This window comes from Mastomys coucha, unplaced genomic scaffold (assembly GCF_008632895.1).
Source record: "Mastomys coucha isolate ucsf_1 unplaced genomic scaffold, UCSF_Mcou_1 pScaffold17, whole genome shotgun sequence".
In the NCBI taxonomy this organism is placed as follows: domain Eukaryota; kingdom Metazoa; phylum Chordata; class Mammalia; order Rodentia; family Muridae; genus Mastomys; species Mastomys coucha.
Window position 1 is genome coordinate 5,146,013 of NW_022196899.1, and position 15,573 is coordinate 5,161,585.

The 15,573-nt window shown below is 45.0% G+C and overlaps 1 protein-coding gene across 1 annotated transcript in view; it reads right to left on the bottom strand.

Moving 5' to 3' along the window:
* The window catches only part of Znf704 (zinc finger protein 704), a 215,207-nt gene that overhangs the window by 34,389 nt on the left and 165,245 nt on the right, over nt 1–15,573 (bottom strand). Inside the window, exon 5 of the mRNA XM_031376332.1 lies at nt 4,651–4,751. Coding sequence (XP_031232192.1) covers nt 4,651–4,751 — 101 coding nt within the window. The remainder of the gene's footprint in view (nt 1–4,650; nt 4,752–15,573) is intronic.

Below are 15,573 nucleotides of genomic sequence, written 5' to 3' on the forward strand. Positions count from 1 at the left end.
GTGTAATGGTATGTCCAGGACTTGCTATGGTGGGAGAATTGGGTTCTGATGATGCCAAGTAACCTTGGATTGTGTTGCTTATATTCTTATGCTTGCCCCGCCTTATCTGGTTATCTCTAGTGCTACCTGCCCTTGCTAAATCTGACTGAAGCCTGTCCTTCCTGTGATCCTGGTTGTGTCAGAGTGAAGCTGTCTCTGTAATCCTGTGATTCTGGGATCCTGTGATCTTGGGCTTGTTATAGTACTTGGGAGTGCAGCTTCCTCTGGGTGTTGTGGGACTGGCTGTGGAGCTTGTGCCCAAGGTCTGCTCAGGATACCAGCCCAGAGAGACCGGAAGGAACCACTGGGCTGGCAGAGTTCCTATGTGCCTGGTCCCGCTGGTCCCAGTTACTCCTGATGTTGGGACAGATGTTGTATCCTCCTCACCTCTGATCTTGGGCGTGTTTGAGCACCTGAAAGTGGAGCTTCCTCTGGGTGTTGTGGGACTGGCTGCAGAGCTTGTGCCCAAGGTCTGCTCAAGACACCAGCCCAGAGAGACTGGAAGGAACCAGAACTACTGGGTTGGCAGAGTTCCTGTGTACTTGGTCCCGCTGGTCCCAGTCACTCCCAGTGTTGGGACAGATGTTGGGTCTTCCTAACCTCTGATCCTGGGCGTGTTAGAACCTTTGGTTGTGTTTTTTTGAGACAGGGTAGCCCCATGGTCAGAGATCCATTTGCCTCTGCCTCTTGAGTGTGACACCACCACCCAGCTTGATGGAACTTTTATAGTCTAGAGGTAGACAAGAAATCCCTAGTAAACAGCTATTTAGTATAGGAGGCTTTGTTAAGTCTCAGTAGAAAAGGATTAAGCCATATTTGAGAGCCCTTAGGAGAGAGGGCCATGGTTGGAAGTCGTGTTGGTTTTTACAGAGGATGTTTAGAGGAAGTGACAGGTAAGCATTCACCTGCATGCTAAAGCTCTGGAGGAAAGCAGAGCCTGCAGGTGGTACGGGGTGTGTGTGTGTGTGTGTGTGTGTGTATGTGTGTGTGTGTGTGTGTGCTTTTGCTGAGAAATGTCCCTCACACCTGCCCCCCCCCCCCCGGCTGGCGGTGCAGTTTGGAGAGGGTTATATAACTTTTAGGAAGCATAGCCTTGCTGGAGGAAGTCTACCGCAGGGGTGCTCTGTGAGTGTTTACAGCCTCAACCACTTCCTGCTCACTGTGTCTGCTGCCTGCTTCCACCACCCGCTACCATGCTTTCCTCTCCACTAAGGACTCTGTGAGCCAAAATAAACTCTCCCTTCTATTCATTCCTTGGTCATAGCATTTTATTACAGTAACAGAAAAGTACCTAAAACCCCAGGGCTGGGCCTCTGGAATGAAGGCTGAGGTGTGATCAGGGAGGGCCTGGCTGCCCTCTGTGATGGCTTTAGTTTTTATTGTGGAGGTGACAAAAGTCCCTGGAAAGTTTAGGAAATAGACGTTATTTTTAGAGGCACACTGTGGTTGGTTCTCATGTGAATGTTGAGAAAGGTGGGAAAGTGGAGGAGGAAAGGCCTTGGAGGTGGATCCTGCCCCCTGTAGTCCTGAAGAGCATCAGCCGTGGCGACCAGACAGAGGGATGAGAAACATCAGCCGTCGAGGCTCAAAGGTGGGTGCCAGGGCTCACCTGTTAGGGTTCTATGTTCTCTCAAAGTGCATCTGCCCCTTTGAGCTAATGCCTTACTATATGTTTGTAATTTTCTTCTCTTCTTTTTAAAAGAATTATTTTTAGCCTCTGTATATGGTATGTGTTGGTGTGTGCCGGGGTTTGGAGGGTTCTGGGGGTTCAAACTCAGGCCTCGTTGACACAGCAGCATTCTGGTCAAGAAAATTAAATCTTGAGCTAGGTGGAGAACCGACCTCAGAGCACAGCTGGGCCGGTCAATCAGGAACCACCCCCTCAGGAAGGGACAATTACTCCTAGCATGGCAGGTTCAGCCACATTAATCACACAAATGGAATAATGATTCCTTTGAACGTTTTTTGGAAGTTGGTGGGGTACAGGGTGTAGTGGGTGGGCCTGACGCTGCTTGCATTCTAATGCTAAACACTGTCTCTCAAGATCTGGTCCCCCCTACGCAGGTCCTCGTGTACATCAAGTGATGCTACGTAAACCTTGTTCCCGAATTTAACTGGTCAATAAAAGGCTAGAGCCTGTGATAGGGATGGGACTTGAGGATCAAGTGAGGGGGTTCCAGCGAGAGGTGGGGGTTTGGAGGGGAAGAAGAAGAGAGGAAGGAGGTGGAGGAGGCTGCCATGAGAGGAGATGGAGCATGAGCACCTGGCCAGGAAAAACAGAAAGTAACAAGGGAATTATGGCTGGGAAAGAAGTCAGAATATCTCCAAGCCTGCCCAATCTAGGCTTACAGCTTATAAATAAAATACCTGTATTTTTTGTCTTTTTTTTTAACGGGTAGATAGAATGATTAATTTTTTATTTATAACAGGGTGTTTTTCTTTAGCTCTGGTTGTCCTGGAATTCACCTTAAAAAATGAGAGTTCCATCTGCCTCTGCTTCCTGAGCGCTGGAATGAAAAGCATGCTCCACCACATCCAGCCCTATGACCAAACACTATTTCTCCTTCCCAGAATCTCCAGACACGGCCGTGAGCCTCAGCTGGGTCTGCCTGCTTTTCTGAGTCCTGACTTTTACTCATTTTTTCCTGCCTGTTTCTTTAGCAGCAGAGACTAAGCATGCTTTTGCCCACACTCAGGCCTCTCTTAATCTTTCTCTAGCGCCCCAGTCCCCACTAAGCATGGCCTGCAGCCCTGTGGCTGCCCTCCATGTTGGCTTGACATGTGGTTTCTGTTTGTTTTTTAATCCTTCTTATCTCCATTCTCTTTCTCTAGGCAGCTGCTGAGGTTTATACCTTGCCTGTCCTGGGGTCCTTTTAAATTCTAATGAAATTGTCCCCAAGCTTCCATTTGAGCCTGTTTTAAAATTATCTCAATAATGAGACTTAGAACTCAAGAGGGGACCTTGATTTCCTGGGTCTCAGTGCTGGTGCTGAAAACCCTCGCCACTGAGCCATCTCCGCAGCCGACTTCTGTAGCTCTGAAAGCCCCTTTGCCTTCTCACGCCTCTGACTCCCCAGGGCTGTGTCTTTTGTCGCTCTCTGTACCACTGCACATATAATCAGCATATGTGGCACTGAGCAGGCACCTACCAAGCCCAGTATGGCTGAGGGATGCAGAGGCAGCTGTGGCATGGCGGCTGAGCCCACACATTCTGGATCTGACACTCTCAAGGAATGTGATTCTGGCAGTGTGCACACTTTCTTGTGGCTTGCCTATCCCAGTTTTCAGAGTACACACTTTCCAAGCATGCCTCTTTCTGGCTAAGGTGGCCCCAGAGCCGAATCCTCCACAGCCGTTTCGTCAAAAGGACCCTCTGTGTCGAGCATGCAGACCTACTCAGGTGGTGGTGACGTTTGTTTTATGCACACTGGTGATAACTATGGTCACACGGGGTCCCTTCTAAGCCCAAGATACAGGGATAAGACAGACTCAGGACTAAAGCAGGGACAGTTAGCCTCCTACTGCCCCTGGCTGTGAGCCCAGCTGCACGTTCTAATCACAACTGTCTGTAGGAAGGTTGTTACAGCCTATGAAGAAAACAGATCATTTGAGAAACAGGCCATCACATCAGGCTCTCTCATCGAAGGTATGATGACTTTTCCTCTTGTCTATGGGGGTGGTGTCATTCATTCTGAGAACTCCGGGACAGTGATAGTAGCTTTTGAGGTTCTAAGTCATGAATACCAATTACTGCAAAAATAAATGTACATTTCATAGACACAGGTACTCAAGGACTCTTTGAAGTACGTTCCAGCTCCCAGGGGCGGATCCCTTATGGCGTGTTTCATACTTTGTGTCTCTTGCACACAGTTTAACTTTGACTCTCATAGGTGACACTGTTCATTTTAGATGGACCTAGGGCTCAGAGTGAGGACTACCATAACATGTCTCAGAGGTAGTTTAGGTAGGCTCTACGGCCTGGTCACTTGGTGGCCAACTATCAGCAGGATTGTAAAATCTGAGTAGACAGGGACATCTCAGAAAAACACTGGGAGGCCAGGAATTCCCTTAATAAGATAAGCTCAGGAACTTTAGGAAGGGAAAGGCTAATTAACATTCCTCAGATCACAGGGTGAGAAACAACCTGCGGGTGGGGGCACATTCCTCAGGGCAGACCTTTGCCCACCTTCAGACAAGGGAAGTCCTTGCCACCTCATTCCCTAAAGACCAGTTTAAAAAGTCACACTGTTCTACCAATCACATTGTGTCTCATGGCTGCTGCCCTGAACATTGTACAAAAGCTCACTGAACAAGCTGTGCAGGGTCGCCTCCTTTCCTTAGGGTCATGGACGGCTTCAGTGCGCTGAAATAAAAATCCTCATGCTCTTTGCATCGATCAGGCTCCATGTGATTCACTCAGGGGGTTTCCAGTAAGCTAAGGCTCGACGGGGGTCTTACAGGATCAACCCTACCTAAGGAACCTGGAAGAGCCTGAGGCACAGTGTGGTGTGCAGTCTCTGAGTACCTGAGGCCAGGTGCCTGCCTGTGTGGGGCTGTGCCGAGCGGCTTCTGACAGCTCCGAAGGGGAGGAGGGGTGAGCGAGCGCCTTACCCGAGGTGGACAGCCCGGATGTGCTTCTGGATGCCTGCCGCCGTGTTCAGCACCTTCCCGCAGTTTTTCCAAAGGCATTTGAACATCACCTTCATGGAGTTCTACAGGAAGAAGGGAAAGACAACGTCGCAATGCAAGCAAACCCATCCAGTCTCCTTCTTGTCCCTTTGCTAGAAAAAGTAACTGCTCACTCGCTGTGTTCTTGACAACTGAACTCTCAGTTCTAGGGCTTTCCCAGCTAGGGGAGAGCTGGGTAAGCCCAGACTACTTCCATTCTTCCTAAGAACCAAGCTTTGCTGCTTATTTAAATCACATTCACAGTGTCCCCACTGGGGGTTCACCCTGACAGTGGTTAAATTAAGCACTTAGTAGGGGAAGTGCTGTTCTAAACACTTGATCCCCAAAGACTGATGCTGCTAGTGGCCTCCAAGTTACAGAGTTTCAGAGAGTCAGGGAACTAAGGAGCCTGGGATCTGCTGCAGACTTTACCTCAGCACACAATCACACGACACTCTTCGGTGACGGTTCAGCATTTTTCCAAGTGCTTCCTAAGGCCACCATGTGGACCTGTCTTGCCTACCACAGTGCTCTTGATCACAAAATAGGAATGGTAATGTAACTTCTTAAGACGAGTGTGAGGCCTCCATGGGCGGGACCCAGCAGAGCAGCATCAGGGGCGATCTGTCATGGAATTATTGTCACCATGCCCTGAACTGCATTTTTAGATTTTTGCAGTGCTTGTATGGGACTCAGGGGCTTGGACATGCTAAGAGAGAGCTCTGCCACTGCTCCACATAACCAGTTCTCCTGGAATGAAGTTTTATTCAGCTTGTATGTTTACATGTGTATATGTGTGTGTGTGTGTGAGGGGGTGTAGTGGTTTGAATGAGAATGGCTCCCTTAGAGTCATAGATCTGAATACTTAGTCACCAGGGACTAGCACTGTTCGAGAAGAGTTAGGAGGTGTGGCCTTGCCAGAGGGGGTGTGGCCTTGCCAGAGGAGGTGTGGCCTTGTTGGAGGAGGTGTGCCACTGAGACTGGGAACTGAGGTTTCAAAAGCCAACATCAGGCCCAGTCTCTTCTTGCTTATGGATCAAGATTTAGGACTCTCAGCTACTGCCGCAGCACCATGCATATCTGTATGTGGCCATACTCTCTGCCATGAGGATAACAAAATAACCTTTGAAACTATAACAAGCCCCAATTCAATGCCATCTCTTATAAGAGTTGCCTCAGGCCATGGTGTCTCTGCACAGCCATAGAACACTGACTGAGACAGAGGTTGTACCCAGGCCATGGTTTACATGTGGAGGTCAGGAGTTAGACATCTTGTTTTAACTTGTGGGTCCTGGGAATCAAACTCTTGTCTTCAGGCTCGGGTGGACAAGTGTCCTTATGTGCTGAACTATGTCTACTGCCTGTAGACTAAAGTCTCAACATTAAAATACCTTGATTAATTTATAGCCTTTTGCTGCAGTCATGCAACATGCAAGAAAACTCCATTTGGAATAACTTGGCAATAGTTTTCCTTTTTGTGGCTGTGTTACTGTGTGAGGGGTCACGGGTATGTGCACCGGGAGGCACGTGAGCAGAAGACAGAACACCACCGGCAGGCACGTGAGCAGAGGACAGAACGCAACCTTGGGAGCTATCTCTCAGGCACCGCCCACCTTATCTTTCGACGCAGGGTCTTTCAGTAATTAGAACTTTCCATGAAGACTAGGCTAGTCGGCCAGCAAGCCCTCCAGGAGCTGCTGGTACCCACCTCAGCACCGGGGTTACAAGTGTATGCAGTTGAGCCTCGGTTTGATACATTGTTTACACATTTAGTTCCATCTGGAGCACTGAGCTACAGTCCTCTTGAGCACTTCACCACTGGGCTGCCTTCTCTGCCCAGCAACAGTTTCTAAACAACAATGACCACAACTAATTCAACTAAAAGCACAGTAATTCTGAGATGTTACTGGGAGCCCCTACCCATGGTGTATTGCCTAGCTTCACTGTAGGCTTCATTCTCAACATATACCTATATACATAACCCACCCCCCCACACTACATACACATACACACCATACACACCACACACATACCACACACACATCATACACACACAACACATACATACCACCACACACTCACAAACATACCACACACATCGCACATACATACACACCATACACATACCACATATACATCACACATACAGACATGCCATACACACATACACACTGTACACACACACCACACTCACATATACAACATACACACACACCACACATACATACACACCACAATACATACACACCACACACTCACAAACATACCACACATATCACACATACATATACATCATACATATACCACATACACACCACACATACAGACATGCCACACACACATATACACCATACTCACACATATACACCATACACACACACCACACTCACATACACAACACACACACAACACTCACATACACAACATACACATACATACACCACACATACACACACATGCACACATACACACACACACACACACCGCATAGCATATACTGTCACCCCACCTAATGCCGACACCCCTGCACACCTGCACCCAGCTTTGAAGCCTACATACTATATGTTCTAAATTGCAGTGTTTTACAGTACATAGAAAACTTTTCCGCTCTTATAGAAACATGCATGGCTTAATTATGTAAAACAAAATTTTCTTATTCTCATTCCTTAGAGCGTAAGTATCAAATCACTGTGCCTTTTGACTATACTATACCAAAGCATTTGACTACTGTAGCTCTCAGGCCTTATCAGCTGATGGACGTTAGTAGAGAAGCTGATAATAGGTCAAAGTGCCTGTGCTTTGCTCAGCCAAAAGTCAGACATCTGTATTATACCCCTCCCGGGTGATGCTCAGGGACCCTCTCTGAGGTGGGAGGGGGAAAGGCTGTACAGCCAGAGACTGGGGAGGACCACAGCTAAACAATGTCTCTGGACATGATAACACTATTGTGTTCACGTACTCAGAGCTGTGAGGTTGCTGTATAAGATGTGCACAAGATCAAGCCATCAGCACTGCAACATGAATGGGACCCTACCTCCAGCAGGGAAGCTATGAATGCAACATGAATGGGATCCTACCTCCAGCAGGGAAGCTACGAATAGCAGCAGGCTGCTGGAGAAGGGGGAGTCTGCTTTCTTCAGGCTGTGGCTTCTTGTTGGTGCAACCACACTAGAGTAGATGGCCCCACACCCATGCAAATCGGGCAAAGCTAATTAGACTCCATGGATTATAAAAAAAGAAAAGAAAAAAATAAGGACTTCTGAATGACGGCCAGCCGCAGGCCAAGCCTTCACACATAAGCTTCTTGGGGAAGGGTGTGTGTAGAGGGGGTAAAAACTGTAACGTACATGCAGAAAGACAGCCATCGTACCAATATTAAGGTTGGTAATCAGGACTAGCTAAATTAATCTCTGTGGTGGTAAGAGTGGAAATGCCTCCACAGGGTCAGGTGTTCGAATACTCGGCTCCCCCGTTGATTGAGCTGTTAGAATAGGCTTAGGAGGTGTGGCAGTTTAAATATGTGGCTCCTGGGAAGTGGCACTATTAGGAGGTGTGGGCTTGTTGGAGGAAGTGCGTCACTGTCAGGGCGGGCTCTGAAGCTCTCTCTGCCCAGTGCAGAAGACTCAGTCTACTAATGGCCTTCTGATCTGTTGTAGAACTCTCAGCTCCTTCTGTACTATGCCCACCTGGATGCTAATGGACTCTGAACCTCTGAACCTCTAAGCCAGCCCCAGTTAAATGTTGTTCTTTTAAGAGTAGCCTTGTCTGTAGGAGAGAATGCACTTAATCCTATAGAGACTTGATGCCCCAGGGAGGAGGGATACCTGGGGGGCGCAGGGGCGGGTAGGCACCCTCTCATAGGTGAAGGGAGGTTGGGAAGAAGAAGTCTGGGAGGAGGGTCTGGGAGGGAGCCAACATGTGGGATGTAAATAAAATAATTAATAAATAATAATATAAATGTTAATAATAATAAACAAACAATCAAAAAGAAAAAAAGAGTTGCCTTGGTCATGGTGTCTGTTGACCGCAGTAAAACCTTACCTAAGACAGGAGATATGGCCCCAATGGAGGAAGTATGTTAACTGGGGGGATCTTTTGAGTCTTCAAAGCCTGGTGCTCTCTCTGTTTCATGCTGTGGTTGAAAAATGTGAGCTCACAGCTTCTTGCCCCTGCCTTTGTTTCACTATCATGGACCCAATTCTCTGGAGCCCTTAGCCCAGATCAACTCTGCAGGAAGCTGCCTTAGTCATGGTGTTTCATCACAGCAGGAGAAAAGCAGCTGACACCATCCCATATACACTGAGTATGCTAAAACGTAGCTGACACCAATCATATACATTGAGCATACCAAAAATGAAGCTATAATTTATTTTTCATTCTTTAATTTCTTTTTGAAAATAATTTATTCTTCTCTATCCTTGTGGGCTTGCTTGCCTGTGTGTACTATAGCTGTGCAGGTGCCCAGTGAAGCCAGAAGAATGCACCGGATCTCCTGCAGCCCTGGTAACTGCAGCCATGCACTCAGATTCTGGTGCTTAGAACAGGACCCAGCAGTGAGTGCTCATCACTGCAGAGTCACCTCTCTGACCCAGTACTTTCTTTTATTTTTCAAATTAACTTTTTTTATTTTGTGGGATGGAATGGGTGATTTCATCAGCTCCAAAAGCTCCCACAGCCTAAGAGAATCCCTCGTCTGCCCTACTTGATTTTGCAGGGCATTCTGGTCTGTCCTCTACCCTGCTCAATGCCCATGTGAGGCCAAGTGCAGAATCAATGGCTCACGGGTTTGTGGTTGGATGTGGCCAATGGGAGGTAATGGCAGGATTAAGAAGGCTGGAGAAAACAATTCCCCCGGCACCCCTTCTCCTGGCCACACCTTCACGTGGTTATAATTTTCTTCCAAAGCTGCCAATTTTTCTAGAGCTCTGGTTATTTCAAGGTTCTGGGAGTCCCTCTGGTCATGTGCTTCCTCATGCCTGGGTGGCAGTGGGGGTGGGAGTGCCTGATTACTAGATCCTGGGTGCTCACACCGTGACTGCTCACTCCCTTTGTAAGACTAAATTCTAAGGATACCTGAGTGTACCATGGCCCTCTGCCAGAACGTGAACAATTAAAAAGAAAGACAGGTTATCAAAGAACATGAATAATATTTTTTTGTGGGAGAGAGGAAGTGATGTGATATTTTTAGTTATTTGTTTTTTAAATACTAGAAGCTTATTTTTTTTTAATTTTCTTATTATTTAAATGCATTTTATATATCAAACATGTTAATAATATTGAGTATTTTGAGACTTAATACATAAAAAATTTTTAAACTTTTATATTCATATCCTTTCATACCCTAAAAAATCATTAATAATATCTAATATTATCCATAACTGAGGATCCTATGTCTAATGTTGAATACAAAATTGTTTCAAACATCCAAGGTATTCTTTGGGAATTGAGCATAGTAAAAGAGCATAAAATATTAAAAATGAATCATTAAGAAATATATTCAAAAGCCCTTATATGATACCACCTGACATAGTGAGAGACTATTTAAAATGCATTATATATCTGTGTACATTGTCTAACAATCAGTTTACTTAAAAAAGATTATCAGTGTTTCTAGGAGAGACATTATTTTATCAGTAAGTATATTTTAAAAATTTCAAAATAGCAAAAACTCTTTGAAGTTTAACATTAAGAAAATGCTAATTTTAGGCACAGTGAGAAAAAATATCAACAAGGTTTCCCTGATGTTAGTAGAACATGATTTTAATATTTTCAATTGTTAATATTCAACAAACAGAATAACTATTTTAAGTATATTTTGCTGTTATGTCTCCCTTTTCATTTCTGATTTGATTAATTTGGATGCTGTCTCTGTGTCCTCTGGCTCGGCTGCCTGAGGGTTTATCTATCTTATTGGTTTTCTCAAAGAACCAGCTCCTGGTTTTGTTGATTCTTTGTATAGTTCTCTTTGTTTCTATCTGGTTGACTTCAGCCCTGAATTTGATTATTTCCTGCCCTCTACTTCACTTGGGTGTATTTGCTTCTTTTTCTTCTAGAGCTTTCAGGTATGATGTCAAACTGTATGCTCTCTCCAGTTCCTTTTTGGAGGCACTCAGAGCTATGAGTTTTCCTCTTAGCACTGCTTTCACTGTGTCCCATAAATTTTGGTATGAGGTATCTTCATTTTCATTAAATTCTAAAAAGCCTTTAAGTTTTTTCTTTATTTCTTCCTTGGCTAAGTTATCATTGAGTAGAGCATTGTTCAGCTTCCATGTGTATGTGTGCTTTCCATTGTTTTTGTTGGAATTTAAGACCAGCCTTAGTCCGTGGTAATCTGATAGGATACATGGGATTATTTCAATCTTCTTGTATCTCTTGAGGCCTGTTTTGTGAATGATTATATGGTCAGTTTTGGAGAAGGTACCATGAGGTGCTGAGAAGAAGGTATATCCTTTTGTTTTAGGATAAAAAGTTCTATACATATCTGTTAAATCCATTTGTTTCATAATGTCTCTTAGTTTCACTGTGTCTCTGTTTAGTTTGTGGACAGACATCATCTGTCCATTGCTGAGAGTGGGGTATTGAAGTCTCCCACTATTACTGTGTGGGGTGTGAGTGTGCTTTGAGCTTTAGTAACGTGTCTTTTATGAATGTGGGTGCCTTTGCATTTGGAGCATAGATGTTCAGAATCGAGGGTTCTTCTTGGTAGCTTTTTCCTTTGACCAGTATGAAGTATCCTTCCTTAACTTTTTTTTTGATAACTTTTGGTTGAAAGTTGATTTTACTGGATATTAGAATGGTTACTCCAGCTCTTTTCTTAGGACCATTTGCTTGGAAAATTGCTTTCCAGCCTTTTATTCTGAGGTAGTGTCTGTCTTTGTCATTGAGATGTGTTTCTTATATGCAACAAAATGTTGGGTCCTGTTTACGTATCCAGTCTGATAGTCTATGTCTTTTTATTAGGGACTTGATTCCACTGATATTAATAGATATTAAGGAAGAGTGATTTTGCTTCCTGTTATTTTTGTTGTAAGAGGTAGAATTAGGTTTGTGTGGATTTGTTGAAAGATTTCTTTCTTGCTTCTTCTAGGGTATAGTTTTGCTCCTTGTGTTGATGTTTTCCATCTATTATCCTTTGTAGGACTGGATTTGTGGAAAGATACTGTGTAAACTTGTTTTTTGCCATGGAATATTTTTTTTTTCTCCATCTATGGTAATTGAGAGTTTTGCTGGGTATAGTAGCCTGGGCTGGCATTTGTGTTCTCTTAGAGTCTGCCCTGGATCTTCTGGCTTTCATAGTCTCTGGTGAGAAGTCTGGTGTAATTCTGATAGGCCTGACTTTATATGTTTGTTACTTGACCTTTTTCCCTTACTGCTTTTAATATTCTTTGTTTTGTGCATTTGGTGTTTTGATTATTATATGACAGGAGGAATTTCTTTTCTGGTCCAGTCTATTTGGAGTTCTGTAGGCTTCTTGTATGTTCATGGGCATCTCTTTCTTTAGGTTAGAGAAGTTTTCTTCTATAATTTTGTTGAAGATATTTACTGGCCCTTTAAGTTGGGAATCTTCACTCTCTTCTATACCTATTATCTTTAAGTTTGGTCCTCTCATTGCATCCTGGATTTCCTGGATGTCTTGGGTTAGGAGCTTTTTGCTTTTCGCATTTTCTTTGACTGTTGTGTCAATGTTTTCTATGGTATCTTTTGCCCCTGAGATTCTCTCTTCTATCTCTTGAATTCTGTTGGTGATGCTTGCATCATCTATGACCCCTGATCTCTTTTCTAGGTTTTCTAGCTCCAGGGTTGTCTCCCTTTGTGATTTCTTTATTGTTTCTATTTCCATTTTTAGATCTTGGATGGTTTTGTTCATTTCCATCACCTGTTTGACTGTCTTTACCTGAAATTCTTTAAGGAATTTCTGTGTTTCCTCTTGAAGGGCTTCTAGCTGTTTACCTATGTTCTTTTGTATTTCTTTAAGGGAGTTATTCATGTCTCTCTTAAAGTCCTGAATCATCATCATGAGAAGTGATTTTAGACTGAATCTTGCTTTTCCAGTGTGATGGTGTGTCCAGGACTTGCTATGATGGGAGAAATGGGTTCTGATGATGCCAAGTCACCTTGGCTTCTTTTGCTTATGTTCTTATGCTTGCTTCCCGCCATCTGGTTGTCTCTAGTGCTACCTGCCCTGGCTAAATCTGACTGGAGCCTGTCCTTCCTGTGATCCTGGTTGTGTTAGAACTCCTCAGAGTTCAGCTGTGTCTGTGATCCTGTGATTCTGGGATCCTGTGATCCTGTGATCCTGAGATCCTGGGTGTGTCAGAGCTCCTGGGAGTCAAGCTGCCTCTGGGACCCTAAGATCCTGTATGACCTAGCTCCTGTGATCCTGTGATCCTATGATTCTATGATCCTATTATCCTGGACATGTTAGAGTGCCTGGGAGTGGAGCTTCCTCTGGGTGTTGTGGGACTGGCTGCGGAATTCGCACCCAAGGTCTGCTCAGGGCATTAGCCCAGAACAGACAGATGAGCAAAGTTTTTTTTTTTTTCTTTTTTTGGTTTTTCAAGACAGGGTTTCTCTGTGTAGCCCTGGCTGTCCTGGAACTCACTTTGTAGACCAGGCTGGCCTCAAACTCAGAAATCTGCCTGCCTCTGCCTCCCAAGTGCTAGGATTAAAGGTGTGTGCTACTACTGCTCGGCATGAGCAAAGTTTTAAGGTGGATTTAGGCTGAGATAGTTTTAGATTACACATTAAAAAGGAACTGAGAAGAGGGGGTGGGGTGAAATGGGAGGACTGGCAAAATATGGAAATAAGCTTGGTCTAGCCCCAGAGTTTCTCAAAAACATCTTCCCACCTATCTTAGCAGAGTCTTCCTAGAAGTGGAAGAAAGAGGGCAGGGTTGCAAAAATAGGCGGAGAGTGGGTGTGCAGAACCAGCTGCAGCATGTCTGAACATACAACACAGTTCTCAGGCTGTAGACCTGTCTCGGTAGTTAAGAACGCTTGTTCTTGCAGATCCCCCAGGTTTGATTCCCAGTATCCATATGGTGGCTCAGAACCACGTGTAACTGTAGTTCCAGGGGATCTGACACCCTCTTCTTACCTTCGCCAAGAGTAGGTGTGCACACGGCGTACATACATGCAAACAAAACAATCATACACATTAAAAATAAACAGGCTGTGGTCCAGCTAACCCAACAATGGCTGGTATGAACAGACCGTCCAAGAACCCAGAAGTTTCTCAGTTTACAAGGCTAGACGTCACGACGGGTCTTCAGTAGACACAGGAATCCTGAAGAAGTGTGCTCTAATCCCAATGAAGGGATGAATTTGCTAGTGAGGGTGAAGGCAACTAAGCAAAATGCTAAAGTGATGCTAAAAGTTTATAAACCAAATACTGGGCCTTTAATTCCAGTACTCAGGAGGCCAGCCTGGTCTACATAGTGAGCCCAGGATAGCTAGAGCTTGTCTCAGACAAACAAACAAACAAACAAAAAACAAACCCCAACGAATCAAAAAACTGGGAAAAATTAATATTTTATGTTAATTTCAAAATTTTAAAAATATCCTATTTTTGTTTTTGTTTTTTGCTGGCATATTTCTTGGTTTTCCCTGGTGCTGAGGATTTGAACTGAGGACCCTGGGTTAGGGTTAGGGTTAGGGTTAGGTATGCTTGGTGAACAATCTATAGTGAGATCCATAGCTACCTACTTTTTTTTTTTTTTTTTTTTTTTTTTAGATTTATATATTATTATAATCAGACGCACCAGAAGAGGTCATTGGATTTCATTATGGGTGGTTGTGAGCCACCATGTGGTTGCTGGGATTTGAACTCATGACCTTCGGAAGAGCAGACTGTGCTCTTACCTGCTGAGCCATCTCACCAGCCCAGCTACCTACTTTTAACTTTTAAAAATTATGTCTCGTCTGGGCAACCTGGCACACTTCTTCATTCCCAGCACTCAGAAGGCAGAGAGGTATGTGAATCTCTTGTGAGTTTGAAGGCGTGCTGGTCCACACAGGGAGTTCCAGGCCAGGCAGGACCACATAGTGAGATCCTGCCAACAAAACCAAACCAAACTGAACCTGACTTGACTAATAGAGCCTGCCTATATTTGGAGACAGGCAAACATGGGAGGAGGTTTGGCACAGCTTCAATGGGCTTGAGCAGCTTCGCTCTAGGCAAGCTAAGCGTCCGCTGCCCTCAAGGCCAGAGCCACTTAATGGAAGCTTAATTCTTTTCAATATATTCACTATATCCCGTTGAAATCAACCTCTGTCCACAAACTGACTACCTGCTGCTCTGCCAGAGCAAAGCAAGCCACAGGGGGAGGAAAAAAAAAATAGCTAAATAAACAACACCCAAAATGCTGCGTGGTCCAAGCTGTCTGGAGGAAGCCAAACGAAGCAGCGCCTGGCCAAGTCACAGCGGCCAAGTGTGAACAACCCATCTGTGCTCAACTCTGGCCCCTCCTTAGGGCTCCGACAGATGTGCTGCCCACAAAGGCAGGCATGGGCAACAGCTGAAAATCCACCCCCGGTTGGAAGCCATTTTGCTGAACATCAAAGTCATGTCAGCTGACACAGACAGGCCCTCTCCACAGGGAGCAGCTGAAGGACAGAGGAAGCTTAGAGGAGGCCCCTCTCTGCCTCAGCTAATATTACAACACCTCCGGGGGAGCCAAGCACACCATTGCAAACTACTGTCCCATGGGAGGTGTGTAGATGTTTCCTGGCAGGCTCTTCGGTTGTCTACTCATGGGCTGAAGAGACATTCTGGACATTTTTCTCTATCAAACCTGTATGGCTGGTTTGAAGACTAAGCGCCCAGACGACTGGTGACACCCTTTGACCTCAGCTCTCAATCTTTTTT